Below are 20,762 nucleotides of genomic sequence, written 5' to 3'. Positions count from 1 at the left end.
ATCACACAAAGAAGCATTCACATACACACTCACAGAAAGAGAAAAAGGAAAAAAGTATATGTATAGTAGCTCCCGAACTTCACCTCCTCAATTTGGGATGATTCGTTGTCTATTCAGGTATTCCACAGATGCAGGTACATCAAGGTGATTGTGGAGCTTTAATCCGCTGCTCCTGAGGCTGCTGGGAGAAATTTCCCTTTCTCTTCTTTGTTCGCACAGCTCCCGGGGTTCAGCTTTGGATTTGGACCCGCCTCTGCGTGTAGGTCGCCTGAGGGCATCTGTTCTTCACTCAGACAGGATGGGGTTAAAGGAGCAGCTGATTCGGGGGCTCTGGCTCACTCAGGCCGGGGGGAGGGAGGGGTACGGATGCGGGGCGAGCCTGTGGCAGCAGAGGCCGGCGTGACGTTGCAGCAGCCTGAGGCGTGCCGTGCGTTCTCCCAGGGAAGTTGTCCCCGGATCACGGGACCCTTTCAATGGCGGGCTGCACAGGCTCCCGGGAGGGGCGGTGTGGATAGTGACGTGTGCTTGCACACAGGCTTCTTGGTGGCGGCAGCAGCAGCCTTAGCATCTCATGCCCGTCTCTGGGGTCTGCGCTGGTAGCGGCGGCTCGCGCCCGTCTCTGGAGCTCGTTTAGGCGGCGCTCTGAATCCCCTCTCCTCGTGCACCAGGAAACAAAGAGGTAAGAAAAAGTCTCTTGCCTCTTCGGCAGCTCCAGACTTTTTCCCGGACTCCCTCCCGGCTAGCTGTGGTGCACTAACCCCTTCAGGCCGTGTTCACGCCGCCAACCCCAGTCCTCTCCCTGGGATCTGACCTGGAAGCCAGAGCCTCAGCTCCCAGCCCCCGCCCGCCCCAGCGGGTGAGCAGACAAGCCTCTCAGGCTGGTGAGTGCTGGTCGGCACTGATCCTCTGTGCGGGAATCTCTCCGCTTTGCCCTCGACACCCCTGTGGCTGCGCTCTCCTCCGCGGCTCCGAAGCTTCCCCACCTCCGCCACCCGCCGTCTCCGCCCGCGAAGGGCCTTCCTAGTGTATGGAAACCTTTACTCCTTCACAGCTCCCTCCCACTGGCGCAGGTCCCGTCCCTATTCTTTTGTCTCTGTTTTTTTCTTTTTTCTTTTGCCCTACCCAGGTACGTGGGGAGTTTCTTGCCTTTTGGGAGGTCTGAGGTCTTCTGCTAGCGTTCAGTAGGTGTTCTGTAGGAGTTGTTCCACATGTAGATGTATTTCTGATGTATTTGTGGGGAGGAAGGTGATCACCACGTCTTACTCTTCCTCCATCTTGACGGTTTCCCTTGTTGTCTTTGTAGTTCTTTGTATTGCAACTAAGAAGAATCTTTCTGGAACAATTAGTAACAGGAAAGGGATGGATCAAATGATCATTGGAATACTCTTCAGATCTCTGCTTTTCAGCTAAAATATATTTTACTCCAGAGTTTCTTTGTTATTTCTGACCTGAAAGCCATGCTATGAAACACCTTTCTTAGTGATATTTGGAGTATTTCAATAACAAGATTCTATTGGATGCAGTTCAAATATAACGGATCATATATTGAATTACACTCTGATAAGTTACATTGTAATGAAGTAGTAGGGTACAGATTATACACACATAGAATAGGAAGAAAGGCTTTAGAAATAATTTGTTGACTTCTCCTGGGAGAGGTTTATCATACGTAAGAGCTCCCAGCCCCCACCCGCCCTGGTGGTGATTAGTCCCTATCATAGGTGATTAGTCAATCAATTAATATTTAATTGATTTAATTAATGATTATGTTTAATATATTACAGATACATTGAGGAAATGCTGGGGGAAAGAGGCAGAGACTGGCTTTATTTTTAACATCTTTTCCTAAAAATATGTTGCTGAAGTCATTGTAGCCATCACTGTAATCTCCTCCTTCCTCAGGTGTTTTAGGAATGAATAGCCACACTTCTGGATTTTGGATGTTACGTCCACTCACGGCCCCTGCCTGCCTCTGGCAGTGGGGTCCACGCAGTGAGTGCCTGCAGGTCGAGGAGCAGGAGCCAGGCAGGAGGGAGCCTCAGTCATCAACGGCAGACTCTTTTCAGACTTGGAATAATTGAATGTTTTCTGTCCTGAATTTGGCTCAAACAGTGGGGCTGCTCCCTGAGAACCAGGGTGACTGTCTTCCCTCTGTTCCTGAATGTTCCTTGTGCTCTGTATCCTTGGAGGGAAGAGATGCCTGGGAAGAGCCCTTCCAGCTGCCGCCCTTGACAGCACTTGGGTGGACACGCCTCCTGCCTGTCTGTTAGCTTGTCTTTCTCTGGCAGCAGCAGGAAGGGTCTTAGCCTGTGTTCCCTGCGAAGACCCCTTCACACCTGTTTCATGCAATCCAGCCTCATCTTTCCTTCCCCACTGCTGCTTTCAGTGGGCAGGGGACCCCTGGTCTCCTTGTTTCCTGCTCTCTGGGTGGAGCCGCTGGGGCTGAGGGCTCACAGAGGACCCAGAGGAACCCTTGCTTGGCTAGATTTCTCCTCTACACCAAAGGACTAGCCAAGGAAGGGTGGCTTCTAACTTGGAGAGGGTGCTACAGTCACCTGATCCCACTGCCTGACACCTCCCTGGGCGACAGAAGGTAGGACCCATCTGTTTGTCCCAATGTGACTAGATATCACACACACACACACACACACACACACACACACAAACAATTAGCAGGTGGGAAATATATTTTTCAGGACACACAAACCTGCCATTACAGCGAGGATTCTGGTGTTAATTTAGATGCAAATGGAATTGCCCAACTGGAGCTGATTACAGAAAGGTCAAGATGTCTATATGCTCAGTTTCCCTCCTACGCTGTGCATTAAGTGGGCATGACGGCTGGGCTTGGTTCTAGCCTTCACTTTTGAGAGAGTTTTGACTTTGTAGAAGTGGAATGTGACGCACAGTGTCAACTCCTCCCTTCCCACTCACCCCCTTTTTCAAAGAAAACAAAACCTCTATTTTGTCCATTTCTGAGAAACTTGAAATTTTCATTAAAAAATAAAAATGCACTGTTGGAGCTCTTAGGCTCAGATAAAAAGGAGTAGACTGACTGTAAATTCAGTTGCCATCCTGTTCAGAGAACCGATCTCAACTCTACGTGCGCTTCACCCAGATTCAGGCCATGCTGGGTGATGGCCTGGAGTAGAAGGAACTGGTGGGGAAAGGATGGCAGAAAGGATTGTGAATTGGTTGGGTTATTGCAGTACTACTTCAATGGTTTTCAGATAGTTTTAACTGTAACGCATGGCCAGAAATTTATTTTATACATTTGCGTGCGTGTGTATTTTTTTATTGAACATGTAAGAAGTCACATACATAATATATTGTATTACATATAGTTTGAAGAAAATATGTATACAGAAGTTTCACAAAACAGTACTTACTCATGCTACGTGCAGTGTACTCTAATATTTTGTATTTGAATCCGGTCTAAACCATGAGTGGACCAATACATTGATTTTACTACCCACTTTTGGGTCTCAAACTGTTGTTTGAAAAACACCAGTTTAAGGGGTTGGTGAAGGGCGCTTGGCATGAAGGAGGACTCAGGTAAGGGCTGGTGGAGGTGGAGAAGGTGGCGAAGAAAGAGATTTCAAAGAATAGACTAAACTGGACTGGATAGCAGTAAAATTAAGTACCTGAGTCAGAGCTCCATTCTAGAACTTGGGCTGACAAGTAAGCATGTGAAAGTGCCTAAACAGATATCCTGTTTGGGTTCATGGTTGTACCTCTCTTGTCAAGGATAATTATTTGTTTGTGGGAACCGAGTTTTCCTTAGGTCATTGCTGCCATTGCGGTCTTCCTTTAAGAAGAAAGAACATTCCTAAGCTTTAGCATTCTTAAGCTTTATTATTGCATATTATGTGGCAGAACCTTATTTACCGTTTCTAGTAGAATTTCTATGTAAATTCGTAGCTACCTGCAGTTCTTTATAGAACAGGTCAATAAATATTGACAGTCAGCCATAAGGCAGAAGGTCCTCCTTACATCAGCAGCCGATTGTCCTTCCTGTTTGGACCACGAGGAGGAGGCTTGTCTCCCGTTTTGCTGGTACCTGCTCTTTGGGGCATCAGGGGAACCTGAGTTTTACAGTCTGCCCAGCAGAGCCGCCTTCCCGTGGTGGTTCATTGTTAGCTTTCAAGTGATCACACTTAGGCTCTAGTCTCATTCTCACTAAGGAGGTTACCTATTTGGAGGATTAGAGGAAGTTTCTGAGAAGTAAGGTAACGGGGCAGGAGAAGATTTTCTGGGATAAAAGGCTTCTAAGGGCTCTGAGAATATGGAGGAGGGAAGAGATGGATAGAGAATGGAACCAGATTTTCTTGGTTGGGGTATTAGTTTAAGATGAGTGTGACCTCGATTTATAAAGACTTTGCAACTGGATGCTTAATAGAATTGGGCTTTTAATATTTATAGCATGTTATGTAAATGCCGCCCCTCCAAGTGCTTTCTTAAATCCGCTTAGCTTATAAATGACAGCTTCGATTTCTTAAAAAAAAAAAAACTTTTCATTTATCCAGCTTAAGAGTAGTAAACAATAGATGCTTAATGCCCTTCTTTCATGCCGGGCCCCGAAGACTGAGACTTAGATTCTAAAGCGTTTATTGCTGTGCTTTTGACCTTATTACGGTCATGCGTAACTTAAGGGGGGAGAAACTCATGCTGCATTACTGATGCAGAGGCAGCTCCTGGGACTCTGTGTGACGTGTCAGCTTAGCAGCACTCCATAGGTAAGCTGAAAAAACAGTATTGCAGGAACTACATGCAAGGCCCCTTTGGAATGATTAGTGCTAGTTTTTTTTTCTAGTGATCAAGGTTGTTAGGGAATTAGATTTTTGCCTAAAGGCTTTCCCCCTTAGCTATACTGGTGACATCAGTTATTCTATAGGTCTTTATAAAGAAATATCCCCGCTCACTGGGGCCTTCAGATCTCATGCAGAGAAGAGGGAGGAATTAAAAACTTAAGCTCAACTCTGGCAAATGTAAATTGCTAGGTCCTTGGGGATTGTCATTTGTTCAGGAAACGCTTATTAAGTACCTTCTATGCGCTAGGCTCTTTGCATTGCGCTGGAGTAATAAAGAAAAAGTCACAGCTTGTGTCCCAGGACAGTATTACAAGTGCCGTGAGCCTGGGACTAGCGAACACGGGAAAACACAGCATAGGAGCAGTTTGTTTCAGAAGCAGGGCAGCCCACGTGAAGCACTCTTCTCGAGGTAATTTATCTGCCATGCGTTTGATGCTTAGCTATTTCCTTTGCTATATTTGGGCCACGGAGAGCCCTTTACAGTTGGCCAGGTGACACAGGGGTGTGTTGAGTGTTTGAGGGCTCACAGGATTGGCTCTGAGCTGGGGAGCGAAGGGCTCGACGCAGTGCTCGGGCCACTCACGGTACTGCCGGGTGAGCTGTCAATAGATTCTGAGAGTGGATTCAGAGGTCCTGTAGGGGCCTTGCTTAGAATAAAGAAAACAGACAGAACTGATTTGGTAATATCTTATCTATTTGGACTCATCTATCTAGAACATCCCTAAGAACCAAGAAATTCATAAAAGTAATTTAAGCCTTTTTGCACAGATGCATCCACACAAGGCCTATCTACACTTATATAGCAGGTCTGGAGATCTGGTTTCTAAACCGATTTGTGGATTTTGAAGGCAGAAAAGGAGAAGAGGAATGTATTTTTAAAGGAATGGCCCAGTAACGTATGATAAAGTGACAGTTAACACTTTTAAAGGGAGGAAGAAAGAAGATGGAATACTGGAAAAGAAAAGATGTAATCACTCAAAAATTATCACCATCTATTTCATTTAGCATCAAGTGCATTAAACTCATGGCAGGGGAGATTTCTAAGCTTTCTAGGGTATAAGGTTGGAATCTGAAGCTTTGAACTGTTTCCCTGGTGATTTTCACGTACCCCTGTTTGAGTCTTTCTATATTACAGATGGTAAGGCAATTGATGACCCCTATTCTGCTTTTAGGAAGATGAAGAAACATATATTAGCTCTTAAAATATTCCCAATAAAATTGTGTAAAATTAAAATTTTGATGCTTTAAGGATCAAATCCTCAGCTCTTTGAAAAACTTGACTGTTTAGAGGGTTCTATTTCCTGAAAGATCAACGTTTTTCTGCGTGGGAAAATCACACCACATAGAAAATAGTAATCTGTATTATTAAAAAAAGTCACAGTTACTTCATAAGCAGTAAACTCTTATAGCACTTTATAAATAATACTTATATATATATTATTCAGTTATAAAAATTTGGCTTACAACTTTCCAGAAACATATCTGAACATCTGCAGCATTTTGTGTCTGGACCTCTCATTTGCTATTTATTATATTATTATTTTGTTTGCTAGAGCAGATATATAACCCAACTTCCTAGACAGAAAATATGTTCTTATGTTCCTAGCTCCTTGTACGTAGCAGGTCCCAATAAATGTTTATTGAATGACTAATAATGAAACAAGTTGTACTGAGCTTTCTAATTAATCCCTTACTGACCATGGAAATACTTTCTATTATCTTTTTTCTCCTTTGTGATTACATGCTAAAATCTTGATGGTATTCGAACTGCATCTGGTTAGAGTTGTTGGAACACTTGAATTGCTTCTTTCTGCCTTTGCTTTTCCCTTACTGAATTAAAGGGCGGAAGCAGCATGAGGTTTTGTGGAATGTGAATAGGTTATGGGCTTCAGATGAAGCTCTGAAGTGTGTTCTTGTGGCAGGCGTGTTCTTGCCTTGATGGGGTCACTGCGGTGAGGCTGGGGGCCATTGAGGAGGCATGTATCACAGCATTGAGGGGATGCTCACCTGTGCTCACTCTGTCATTGGTCCCAGGTGACTGTGGAGGAGGTCATGACCACAACTGCATATCTGGACCTTTTTCTGCGTAGCATCTCCGAGCCAGCACTACTTGAGATCTTCCTCCGTTTTATCCTGTTGCACGAGCATGAGAACGTCCACATCCTAGATACTCTCACGAGCCGAATCAACACCCCATTTCGGGTAAGGAAGGCCCCAGAGGAAGGGAATTTATAGCTCAAGACAGATTTCAGGAGAGTTTGTTTTTGGAATAAACTTATGAATATTCTGTTTTCTTTCTTTCCCTTCCTTATTTTTTTTTTTTTTCAGCCATTACTTTTCTATTTTGGAAGAGATGAACTAGATAATTTGTTTTGCTATCAGGAGCCCTTCTGTCAGGGAGGTGGGAGTTACTGCCTTTCATAGGACATTTTTCTCAATTTGTCTGGGTTGGCACTTTCTTCTGTAGAACCAACAGAATGTGCTTCTGAGGAGACAAGGTACAGGGGAACATATGGGCTTAATTAAGTTCAGGTAAAGCCAGGGAACCAAAGTGTATCAAGTCTGGGTATTTAGAGATCATTGTTCTGTCCATAAGTGTTTTGAAATGCAAGTCTGGGCAGTTGTGAATTTAGGTAGTCATTCTTTAGTTCGGCGCTCTGATTAACTTTGAAAATCCTCTTATACCATTAGTGTAGTCCTTTGCAACTCTCTCCCCAAAGGCTGTCTACTTAAGTGCAATTATTGTTTTAAAAGCAAAGGTATATTCGAAGAAAATGAAAACACTAATTTGCAAAGATACATGCATTCTAATGTTCATAGCAGCATTATTTACAATAGTGAGGATATGATAGCAACCTAAGTGTCCATCAACAGATGAATGGATAAAGATGTGGTATAAATATACAATGGAATATTACTCAGCCATAGAAAAAATGAAATTCTGCTATTTGCAACAGCATGGGTGGAACTGGAGGGCGTTATGCTGAGTGAAATAAGTCAGACAGAGAAAGACAAATATTGTGTGTTATCACTTACATGTGGAATCTAAGAAATAAAACAAATGAATGAATTTAACAAAACAGAAACAGATGTAGAGGACAAGCTGGTGGTTACCAGTGGGGAGAGGAAAAGGGGAGGGGCAAGATAGAGGTAGGAGATTAAGAGGTACAAACTACTATTTATGAAATAAATAAGCTACAAGGATACATTGTACAGCACAGGGAATATAGCCAATATTTTATAATAACTTTAAATGGAGTATAATCTATAAAAATATGGAATCACGATGTACACTTGAAACTAATATAATATTGTAAATCAACTATACTTCAGAAAAAAGCTCCATTAAAAATGTGAAAAAAGGTAAAGGAATAATTAACAGTGTTATTGTTTGTAACATATGTAGATGTAATGTGTATAACAGTAATAGCACAAAGGGGGGTAAGAAGGAATAGAGCTATATAAGAGTAACATTTCTGTATTTCACTAAAATTAATTTTGTATAAATCTGAAGTAGAGTCTGATAAATTAAGATGTATATGGTAAGGTCTAGAGCAACCACTAGTAACTCAAAAAAATAGTAAAAAAATCATTAAAGGAATTAAAATGCTACAATGGGGGAAATATTCACTTAATGTAAAAGAAGACAGTAAAATAGGAATAGAGAAACAAAAAGACATCAGACATATAGAAAACAAAAAGTAAAAGGGCAGATATAAATCCAACTATAATGATAATATTAAATGTAAATAGATTAAAAATTCAATCAAAAGGCAGAGATTGTCAGACTAGATAAAAAACAAGATCCAACTATGTGCTGCCAACTGGAGATACACTTTAGATTCAAAGATAACAGTAGATTGAAAGTTAACGGACAGAAAAAGATAGGTTACGCAAACAGCAACCAAAACAAAGCTGGAGTGGCTATACTAATAAGCCACAGAATAGACTTTAAAACAAGAAATGTTACTAGAGAGAAAGAGGGACACTTTATAATGATAAAGGGTCAACCCCTTGGAAAGATATAACAATTATAAATATATATGCATCTAAAAACAGAGTCCCAAAATTTATGAAGCAAAAACTGATGGAATTTAAGGGAGAAATAGAAGATACAACAATAGTTGTGGGGTATTTCAACACCTTACTTTTTAATAATAGATAGAATAACTAGGCAGAAGTTGAATAAGGAAATAGGAGACTTGAACAATGCTATAAACCAACTAGATCTAGAACACTCCACCCAACAGCAGCAGAATGTACATTCTCTTCAAGTGCACATGGAATGAACACTGTCCAAGATGGACCATGTGATAATCACTTTCAATGAATTTAAAGCGATTGAAATTATACCAAGTATGTTCCCTGGCCACAATGGATTGAAATTAAAATTTATTGACAGAAAGAAAATTCACAAATATGTGGAAATTAAACGGTACTCCTAAGTAACCAATGGGTCAAAGAAGAAATCACAAGGGAAATGAGAACGTACTTTGAGATAAATGAGAATGAAGATACAACATACCAAAACTTATGGGATGCAGTATAACACTGCCAAGAGGGAAATATATAGCTGTAAACACCTATGTTAAAAAAGAAGAAAAATCTCAAATCAGTAACTTAACCTTCTACTTTAAGACACTGGAAAAAGAAGAGCAAACTCAAACCAAACAGAAGGAAGGAAATAATAAGGATTAGAGCAGAAATTAAGGAAATGAAGACTAGAAAAACAACAAAATCAATAGAAAATCAACGAAACCAAAAGTTGGTTCTTTGACCCTCTTACACTGTTGATGGAAATGTAAACTGGTGCAGCCACTGTGGAAAACACTATGGAGGTTTCTCAAAAAAACTAAAGATAGAACTACCATATGACCCAGAAATTCCACTCCTGAGTATATATTCGAAAAAAACAGAAACACTAATTTGAAAAGATACATGCACTCCAATGTTCATAGTAGCATTATTTACATTTGCCAAGGTATGGAAGCAACCAAAGTATCCACCAACAGATGAATGGTTAAAGAAGATGTGGTATATATATATTCAATGGATTACTAGTCAGCCATAAAAAGGGATGAAATTTTGCCATTTGCAAAATTTGGATGGACTTAGAGGGCATTATGCTAAGTGAAATAAGTCAGACAGAGAAAGACAAATACTGTATATTACTTATATGGGGAATCTAGAAAATACAACAAACTAGTGAATAAAACAAAAAAGAAGCAGACTCACAGATATAGAGAAAAAATGTGGTTACCAGTGGGGAGAGGGAAGGAGGGAAGGGCAATATAGGGGTAGGGGGGAAAAGGGATATTATGGGATTATATGGAATCAATGTGTGTGAAACTTTTGAAAATTGTAAAGCACTATAGAATTTAAAGAATCTTTCATTCAATAAAAACAAACCAAAAAACCTCATAAAAAAGTTGGTTCTTTGAAAAAGTTGACAAAATTGACAAACTTTTAGACTACTAAGAAAAAAAGTGAGAAGAGTCAAATTAGTAAAATCCAGAATGAAAGAGGGGATATTACCGTTGACCTTATAGAACTAAAATGGACTATATCCATTGTACCCATGGGAAGACTTGGACCAGACATTGAGAACTACTATTGCAGCCTCTGCCCAGTGGAATGATGCCTTGTCAGAGTTTATAATGAGATACAATATTCATACAGAGCAAAACTGTATAAAGCCTAAGTATACAGTTTAATTGTAAAGAAAACACCATGTCATCATCATTCAGGGGAGAATGAAACATTGCCAACACCTCAGAAGCCCCTCGGTAGCCCTCTCTGATTACAGCCCTCTCCCTCTCCTGCAGAAATAACCATGATTCTGAGTTTTGTAATAAATATGCCTTCTCTTTTCTTCATAGTTAATGACATCTGTATGCATTGATAAAAAAATGTAGTAAATAAATAAATAAAAAGGATTATAAGGGAATACTATGAACAACTGCATGCCAAAATATTGGATAACTTAGATGAAACAGGCAAATTCTAGAAAGACACAAACTTCTGAAACTGATTCAAGAAGAAATCTAAAATCTGTAAAAAAGTAAAAACTTTTGCGTTTCGAAGGACACCATTAAGAAATTGAAAAAACAGCTGACAAAATAGGAAGAAATCTTTGCAAATCATGTGTCTGATAAGATACTTGAATGTAGAATAACGAACTCCCTGGACTCAGTAATAAAAAGACAGATACAGGGTGCTGAGCACCCTTGACAGTGATTTGCCCGGGTTACTATGGCAACATATAGAGAGGACTCGGACTGGGGAAAGGGGGTGTTGAGTGGTAATCCTGGGAGGAAGAGAAGAAAGATTTCCTAGGAGAGGTGATGCCTGCGGTCAGCCTTTGAGAATAAGTAGGGTTATCCTGCAGAGGAGACAGAGGAAGGCATTCCAGGCAGAGGAACAGCATGTGCAAAGGCGTGGAAGGAATGGAATGAAGTATTTGCTTCTGCCTAACTGTAAGGCGTGACCTGTCCTGAGCGCAAGAGATGTTTTGGGGCACACCAAGTCCAGCTCTTTCTCTACAACACCGTTACGGACTTCATTGACCAGCTTGTAAACCTGTCCTGCCTAGAACACAGGCTAGCCCTTATCTCCTGTACAAAGAATGAGAGCCTAAATTACTTAAGTGGCCTGATGAAACAGCAAAGCTTACTCCCAAAAGGCACGGTGATTTTATAATGCACCTTTGGGAACCTTCTCTGTTGGACAGTTTATCTTTCCTTTTTAGAAATCAGAGATTGCAAGAAATCTTGTTTTTTAATGAACATCCTAGGAAAGTATATCATCACCCCTCAGCACTATGGGAAATGGAATTCAGGAGAATGTTTGCCCCAAAGCCAAGAGATAAGGCAAGAAGAGATGAGGCTTAGGGCTGAGGACTCTGGAGAGAGAGAGATGGCTGGGGTATGTGCAATTTTCTGTTAGCCCTGTCTTGCAAATAACCAGTGTCATATTTGAAAATAACTAGGAAAACAAATGACATAAATAGGAGATCATGTGTGTGTGTGTGTGTGTGTGTGTGTGTGTGTGTGTGTGTATTGGGGAGTTGTAGGGGACATATTTATCTGGATCTTTACAAGTTGGAAATATGAGCACAGGCATTTTGTTAGGAGGGTAATTCTACATTTTTCTTAATCAAAACTGCTAAAAAAAAAAAGGGTCATTTTATTTTGTAATTCTGATTTATTTACCATCTGTGTGGGGTAGAGCTGTCCTTCCAATATCTCAAATAGATATTTTTCTTGCTTCCCAGCTTTGTGTGGTGTCCCTGGCATTATTTAGAACTCTCATCGGTTTACATTGTGAAGATGTGATGTTACAACTAATTCTAAGGTGAGTTGCCATCTTTTGTTCCCTTTAAAGGAAAGCTCTACACTATCGCTACTACATTTTTCTTTGGTAATATAAGTGAAGTAAGGGCCATGCTTCTAAGAAAGAAAATCATCGAGCAAATCAATTTAATTTCTGCATTATTTCCCAAGGTTAATTTTAGTTTTACTGTTAACAGTTTTTAGGGGGCCAAATGCATTGTATTATACATGTGCTCCTGGAAAGAATAAGTAGAATGTTTGGAAACTTTCAGAAGTATTATGAACGCTCTTCTGGTCCGTAGCTGCATGTCTTTCTCCTGAAGTACATTTTTAGGGGACTCGTTTTTGAAAACAACTTTTCTAAATATGAAATGCTGTTCATGTATAATTGACTCTTGCTTTAGAAATGGTACAGTGCTCACTGTCTGACCTGTGAGTATGTTTCAGTTAAATTCAGTAAATATTTAATGAGTGCTTTCTGTGTACAATTCAGAAGGGAATAAGGCATGGAGGGGACGAACTGAAAAGGACATACATGTGTACAAGGCGGAAGAGGTATGTCCTTCAGACGTCCAGGTGGGAAAGGTTTCATGAAGGGATTGGTATCTGAAGACAGGCGTCAGGAGTCAAAGTAGACTGCTATTAAGGCAACATTAGTTTGGTCGTTCGGCAGGAAACTCAGGAACACCAGATCCTGCCTTGCCCCTGCCTCTGCTTCTCAGGGTCCCTGAGAGAAGCATCTCCTTTTGTGAACAAGAGAGTTGGTGAGGGCTTGTGCTCCCTCACTCCCCTCTGGTGGCGTGGAAGCAAAAAGGAAAGAGCCAGCCAGGTCCTCAGGCACGCCGTCCACCTCCTCCTTCCTTAGACCCTGTTTTGACCCCTCCTCGGGCAGAAGGGCAGGAGCTGAGAGCAGTGCAAGAGGGAGGAGACCTGGGCTGCCCCTGCTCCCCACTGGGGTTTAGACGTGACGTGAACAGAATTACTGAGGAGCTGGCATTCCAAGAGGATGTCCAGCATTCCCACAGAAGTGGCTGTGGAAAAGCAAGGGGTTGGTGACGTGCGATCTTGGGAACAGCGGCAGAGACATCCCCCAGGATCTCGTGAGAAACACACGGTCTTGGCCTTCTTACAGATGTGCTGAATCAGAAACTCTGGTGGTGGGTGGGGCCTGGCAAGCTGTGCTTTAAACAAACTCTCCAGCGGATTCTGATGCGAGGCTAAGTTTGAGAACCACTGGTTTGAGGAAGGCTGCAGTGTAGACGTGGCGTCCTGCAAAAGGGAGCGATGCACACACCACAGGGGGCTGGTGGGTGGAACGACGGTGGCCTTACTGAGTCACTCTTTTATGGGAGAGTATCACCTATTAATTTTTTTAGTTTAAAGAGAGCTTTTGGACTTTTTAGGGGTTTAGATCAGGTCATCAGTAACTAATCTTAGGGCATTAGCAAAGAATAAATCCGCTCATAAAGAAACACCCTGGGGAGTCTGGGAGAGCATTAGTTATCTGTCCTAAAAGGATTACATTTGCTTCCCATCAAGTCTCTACTGATGTGACAGTGCATTAGCAGGGCCTGAATGAAATCCATCAGAGCAACTCATTAAAGCCTTTTTTACTGCCAAAAACCAGACTTTGCCTCCAACAAGGGTAAATCCTGATTATATTTAAATGTTAGATTCTTGAATGCTGCTTCTTTGATGGCATGGAAAGCAGCTGTCTTTTTCAGTGGTCCTGGAAGCCTGGCCCGGCGTCCCAGCTCTGGGTCACCAGGGGAGACTGAGCCCAGGGGGTGGACACTTCTGTTCAGCGGCCTTTGTCTACTCATAGGGCGGTGCTTGTTGTAAAAACTGTCCTCAGAGGTTGTACTGGTCAAAGCTTCTTTTGAGACCCAGGCTTGTGCCTTATGAAGGTGAAGAAATCAGCTCGTGATTGAAATACGTAGGCATCCAAGTCAGGGCTGTGACTTGCAGGGCGAGTAAGGACCCATCATTTCCCAGGAAAGTGCCTGAAGGGCACGTGGTCGCAGTTTCTGAATGGAGTCATGGAAAGAGTGCTGGGCGTAACCATGGGTCCAGCGCTCTGAGTCTGAGTTTCTTCTCTGTTTCCTTAATGAGGATGATGGTGAGACCATAATAATAGTAGTTGTCCTTTATTTAATACTTTCTGTATTTCTAATTCTGTCGCACTGCCTGGGGGAATCTGAGAAGAGCGAGTGGGGGGCAGATGCAGAGGTCAGCATGCGGTAGACACACAGGAAGCCTCTGCTTCCTGGTCTCTGTCCTCTGAACTGCTGATCGCCCCCCACGTTTAACAAGTGTTTTCAATTGTAGTAAAATACGCACGCAGAACCTACAATTTACCATCTTAGCCGTACAGTTCAGTGGTATTAAATGCATTCACAATATTGTACAACCGTTGCCACCATCCATCTCCAGAACTGCTCTCACCTTGTAAAACAAACCCTCTGCACGCCTTAAACCTTAACTCCCCGTTTCTCCCCTCCCCCAGCCCCTGGCAGCCACCATCCTACTTTCTGTCTCTGTGAATTTGACTGTTCTAGGTATCTCATGTAAGTTGCCTCATACAGTATTTGTCTTTTTGTGCCTGACTTATTTCACTTAGCAGTGTCTGCAAGGTTCATTCATATTGCAGCAGGTGTCAGAATTCCCTTCCTTTTTAAGGCTGAATAATGTTACATTATTTTACTACATTTTGTTTACCCATTTATCTGCCGATGGACACTTTGAAATATTTATTTATTTATTTGGCTGTGCCGGATTTTAGTTGTGGCACATGGAATCTTCGTTGTGGCATGCGGGATCTTTAGTTGCAGCATATGTGATCTAGTTCCCTGACCAGGGATCGAACCTAGGCCCTCTGCGTTGGGAGTGTGGAATCTTAGCCACTGGACACTTGGATTGCTTACCATTTTGGCTGTTGTGAATAACACTGCTATGAACATGGGGGTACAAATATCTCTCTTCAAGACCCTGCTTTCACTTCTTTTGTGTATATATCCAGAAGTGGAATGCTGGATCATATGGTTATTCTGTTTAAATTTTTTTGTTGTTTTCCATAACAGCTGCACATTTTACATGCCCACCAACAGTGCACAGGGTCCCAGTTTCTCCACATCCTCTCCAGTACTTGTTACTTTCTGTTAAAATAAAAATGGCATTTTGATAATCAAACAAAAATGACAGGCAGATTTGAAGAACCAACTGGGGTTTTTAGAAGTAAAAACTGTAATTATTAAAATGAAAAACTGAGTGTTTGGTATAAATAGCTTTTAAGATACAGATTAAGAGAGAATTAATGAACTACAAGATAGATTGAAGAAGTTACTACTAAATTTGCAGCAGAAAGACATAAGGAGATTTAAAGATATGAGAACAAGGCTATGAACAATGGTGGCTGGAGTGATAGGGTGTAACGAATCCAGTTAGGACCCCTTGACCTATTCTGGTTTTGGAATTTGCTATCCCATAAGGTTTTGGGGAGGATCAACTGTGGTGATATCTGTGAAAATGTTTTGAAACACTGTAAAGCACTACACAAATTTAAGGGAGGGGAATTTTCTGGAAAATACATTTTAAACTACAGTAGAACCCCCTTACCCACGGTTTCACTTTCTGAGGTTTCAGTTACCCATGGTCAACTGTGGTCCAAAATATTAAATGGAAAATTCCAGAAATAAACAGTTCATAGGTTCTAAATTGTGCGCTGTTCTGAGTATTGTGATGGAATCTCACGCCGTCCCACCCAGGATCCCTAGCCATTGACATCGTCTGCCCCTGATATCCAGCCATCAACATCCTAATGGCTCAGTGATCCAGGATCACCTTAAGTTGATGGTCCTACTTTATATGTTAGAAGGTCGATAGCAGCCTGCGTCACAAGGCCTACATTGTTCACCTCACTTCATCTCATCCCATAGGCATTTTATCATCTCACATCATCACAAGAAGAAGGGTGAGTACAGCACAATAAGGTATTTTGAGAGACAGAGAGACCACATTCACATAACTTTTATTACAGTGTATTATTATAGTTGTTCTATTTTATTACTAGCTATTGTTGTTAATCTCTTACTGAGCCTAATCTATAAATTAAACTTTATCATAGGTATGTATGTATAGGAAAAAAACATAGTATATATATAGGGTTCAGTACTACCAGTGGTTTCAGGCATCACTGGGGGTCTTGGAATGTATCCTCCACAGATAAGGGTGGGGGGTTACTGTAATGAAAACAATGTCTTTTCTGATTTAGAATCTGTACCAAAAGCAAGGACAATGAAAATTCCTTATTTTTCTAGTCATTTAAACTTTAAGGGACCTAATAAATAGATTTACAACCTTTCCTTTTTGTTGTTGCCACTGTAGTCATTCGAATATACATGATAAACTTGTAGATCTGAGAGGCAATAGAGCAGTGAAGATTATGTGAATCCTTTTAATGAAGTTATTTGTTCCATGAAAAATAAACTGCATCAATTTTTGTTGCAACCTAAATACTCTTAATTATTGACATTTCAAAGTGATAATCCATTTGTAACTGATCTGTTTATTTCCTTTAGCAAAATATTAGAAAAGTAAGTTGAAATAAGGTCCCCCAAAAGAGAGGCTATTTAAGGGAGCAGAAAACCAAGGAGAAATTGCCCACCTCCAGGGATGTGACCTCTGATAGGCCTAAGGCAGGCAGGAAATGCTGACAAGCAGTGAAGTGACAGATCAACTGCATGTTCTTGGCACTTCCCAGTTTAGGCAACATTTAATTGCTTAATACCCTGAATGCCATTTCTGAATATTCTGGTTGGGGTGTTTCTTTCAGAAGTGCTGGTCATTTGTCAGGTTTATGAACTGCTTCGCCTGTTGTGTTCAGATAGAGGCTGTTTTGCTCGAAGAGAAGCTGCCTGTTGTTCTCTTCAGGAGCATTCCCATCTTACGTGGGCATTGGGTGTCTGGAGGAGAGGGGAGAAAAAATGCCAGTCTAGGGTAAGATGAATAGGAGAAACACAGCCAGAATGTCTCTGAAAAATAAACGAGCTTTTTGAAATTCACTAATGTTGCTTTTAAGATTTTTGCCTGTTGGTACACTACTGAGGTTATCATCATCTCTTAAGAAGCACCTTGCTTACTTCATCATACTTCACTGCTTTGTTTTGTTTGTCTTTATTGTCAGTGTAGCAGTAGGCAACGTGTGTCCTTTGTTATTGATTGGTTATCACTGAATTGTTTCGGAAGTGATGGTAATTTATTTTAATGAGTAATATCCAATAAAATAGAAAATGGACCCAGGGTTGCAGAGGGTTGGGGAAATAATGAAAAAAGGGAGGACAATGTGGGAAATATATTTTTCCTGCTGTATTGGGATGGCTTTGAGTAATCTGAGCCTCTAAAGCCATTTATTAGTCTCTGATTATATTTACTGCTTCCTGAATTTAAATAAAATCCCACCCCAGGCAGATATAGTTGAAATGAAAAGATAGTTTGATGACAGGCATCTGTACTAAATTCCTAAGTGATTTTTCTGCTAGCGACAGCCACTTTATTATTGGAGTATAATTGCTTTACAATGTTGTGTTAGGTTCTGCTGTACATGAAGTGAATCAGCTATATGTATACATATATCCCCTCTCTCTTGGACCGACCTCCCCCTGCCCCCCTTCCCCCCCCATCTAGCTCATCACAGAGCACCGAGCTGAGCTCCCTGTGCTGTACCACAGGTTCCCACTAGCTATCTGTTTTATACATGGTGGTGTATTTGATGTTTGACGTTTGGGGAGCTTCTGACTTTATTCTGTTTCTAATCTTTCTGTGTAAATGATGGAGAGACAGAGGGTCAGTGTACAATTTTCCCACTCTTCCCTCTGGGATAATCCTTTGTTTTAAAGGCACAGTAGTAGAAGTACTGCTTTGAATACAGGGGTGTTATTCATTTGAACTGACTCTCCATTTTCCAATTTTATAGAACCCCCTCCTTCAACCTATGGGGGATCTCCCTTTATTTGATTTACTCAGCAGAAAGTTCTTAGTTTCTACTGAAAGCATGTGTTTGCAGAGTTGCAAATTCCCAGTAACTCTTTATTCTAATATAATTTCAAGCTACCCACTGGTGATATTTGATAAATAGCTTTATTAGGTTTGATCCACTGTTCCATTTTGTTTTAGTACTTCAAACAAAGAGTAGAAATCTACATATATCAACTTAAATCATGAAATATGCTTTGTTTGAGCTGTAAGCAGTCATTGAGTTCCTGCAGTATATAAAAGCATTGAAGCAGTTTATTTCTTAAATAATTAATGATGAAAATAAGGATACAGTAAATCCTGTGTAGTTGCACATTGGCCTTCCTGTGTTGTTTTTCAACTTGCTATAATAGCAGTTACCCTGATTGTAATTTATATAACTTTAAAGAGGACCACACCGTTCCCCTGTCTTACTTAGTTGCTTAGCTGAACACAGAACAGAGGCAATATAAAATTCTGTGTTCACACACAAGCTGGGACAAGAAGGGGAATGAGCCATATATCGTGGAAAATTATTTCCCTCAAAGTATTTTTCTAGCCTTGAATTCATTTTATCTTTGTTATCCCTGTGAAGTAGGTAGGCAAGTATGAGGGGAGGTGGGGTGCTGAATTTTTAGGCCAAAGACTGATATGAATACAAATTATTTACTAATTGTAGAACCTTGGGCACATCAGTGAATTGCTCTGAGATTCGCTTTCCTCATCTGTTAAATGGGAATAATATCTGTGCTGCCTACCTCACAGCAATGTTGTGAGGGTCAAATGGAATGTATGTGAAAGATTTGTAAATGGTAAAGCACTATATTCTTGTTTGTTAGTCCTTTTTCCTTTCTTGGAAGACCTACAGTCAGATGTTTTGTGTTACTGATCACTTATTTTCCTTATTGATTGACTAGCATTATTAAGAAGTAGTCCTATTTCATGTATTCTGTCAAAAAAAAATCAATGAAAACTTCTAGCTTTTATATACTGGTTGCCCCCTTTTAAAAATAACTTTTTATTTTGGAATGATTTTAGATTTACAGAAAATTTGCAAAGGTGGTATAGGGAGTTCCCTTTATCCAGCTTCCCCTTAACATCTTATATAACCATGGCACATTTACTAGGAAATTACCATTAATACAATAATATTAACTATAGTACAGACTTTATTCAGATTTCACCAGTTTTTCTACTAATGTATTTTTTTTGTCTCAGGGACCTGTTCTTGGGTACCTCATTGCATTTAGGCCCCTTTTAATTTTATTATGTTCCAGTTTTTTATTATGAAATATTTTAATATGCAGAAAATTTGAATGAATAGTATAATGAACACCCATGTATTCTGTATCTCGATTCAGTAATTGTTAACATTCTGCCACTTTTTAACTTATATGTATGCTGTATAAATAAAATTTTTTTCTCAACCATGAAAAAAAAAAAAATCCTGTGTAATCTGAATTTCCCTGAGCCTCACTCGCCTGTGAGAGCAGAAGCGTTCACATCAACGACCACAGGATGGGTTTTCCTGGCTCTTACCCCTGCTCCTCATGTAAGACCTTGGCCCCCTGCAAAGCGTCAGCTGTCACTTCTGGGGGGTCCCAAGGGAGGGGCCTTACGTGTGTTCATGATCAAGACAGTTGCCGCAGCATCATCTCTGCTGAGCCCCTTTGGCTGGTGCTGCCTCCCCTCTGTCCCTGCCGTGTCCCCGCCCCTCCTGAGAGTGCTCGGGGACGGGGATGGCGCTCGGGTGCTGGAACAGCGCTGCCCCCTCGAGTGTTCTAGGGGCCAGAGCTGCGCTGGCTTCAGACAGGTGGGAGAAGGCCTCTCTCCTCTGTCTCACTCTTGGTCAACAAAGCATCTCTGCTCACAGAGATCCTCGTGAAAAGAGCTCCTTCATTTTCTACCTACAGGATCTATTTCTTCTGCAGTAGGGCTCAGGTACAAGTCCCCAAAGCTGGGCTAAGGATTAGAACAGATCTGGCCTCTTTCCCCTACTGCCCCTGCCCCGCCCCGCCCCAATCTTTCCTTTTTGTTTTTAGAAACTTTGACTCCCATGCAACCGAACTTATGCAAATAGATGCCACCACATCAGACATGCGGGGTGTGTCTGGATCTTAGGGAGAGGGATTTAGGCTCAGGGGTGTGTGTGTGTGTGTGTGTGTGTGTGTGTGTGTGTGTTGTATGCCCATGAGTGCAGGGAGGGGAGACTGGGACCCCCTTACCTGGCCACCTAGCTAAGGTTTGGGTTGAATGAGGCATGGTTTGATTTATTTTTTGAGAACAGAAGGTTAAGTGGCAAGTTTGTCATTTTATACCATGAACATTATTAAGACCGTAAGTGTAAACTGCTCTGAAGAGAATTAAATCTCTTTTCCTCCTTGACTCAGGCACTTGCAGTGGGTCAGTCATTAATGCAAACATAGGTTTTCCTCTTTTGGATCAACAGGAGCTGCAGGAGACGGCTTAATGTTTACTGGCCTCAAGACATGCCCTGGAAGTTGTACTTTTATCTTTTTCACTGAATCCTTAATCATAGCTTGTTTTCCTCTGTACTGCCTCTCTCTCAAAAGCTACATACAGAAACAAAAACATTCTGGTTTACTGACGA

General features: G+C 41.3%; 1 protein-coding gene across 1 annotated transcript in view; it reads left to right on the top strand.

The window, feature by feature from the left end:
• The window catches only part of FHIP1A (FHF complex subunit HOOK interacting protein 1A), a 262,975-nt gene that overhangs the window by 221,865 nt on the left and 20,348 nt on the right, over positions 1-20,762 (top strand). The window contains exons 7-8 of the mRNA XM_061192540.1: positions 6,846-7,013; positions 12,085-12,164. Of these exons, the coding sequence (XP_061048523.1) occupies positions 6,846-7,013; positions 12,085-12,164 (248 nt within the window). The remainder of the gene's footprint in view (positions 1-6,845; positions 7,014-12,084; positions 12,165-20,762) is intronic.

This window comes from Eubalaena glacialis, chromosome 5 (assembly GCF_028564815.1).
Source record: "Eubalaena glacialis isolate mEubGla1 chromosome 5, mEubGla1.1.hap2.+ XY, whole genome shotgun sequence".
Lineage (NCBI taxonomy): Eukaryota > Metazoa > Chordata > Mammalia > Artiodactyla > Balaenidae > Eubalaena > Eubalaena glacialis.
Note: the sequence above shows the minus strand (reverse complement) of the source record. Positions and strands in the feature narration are given on the sequence as shown.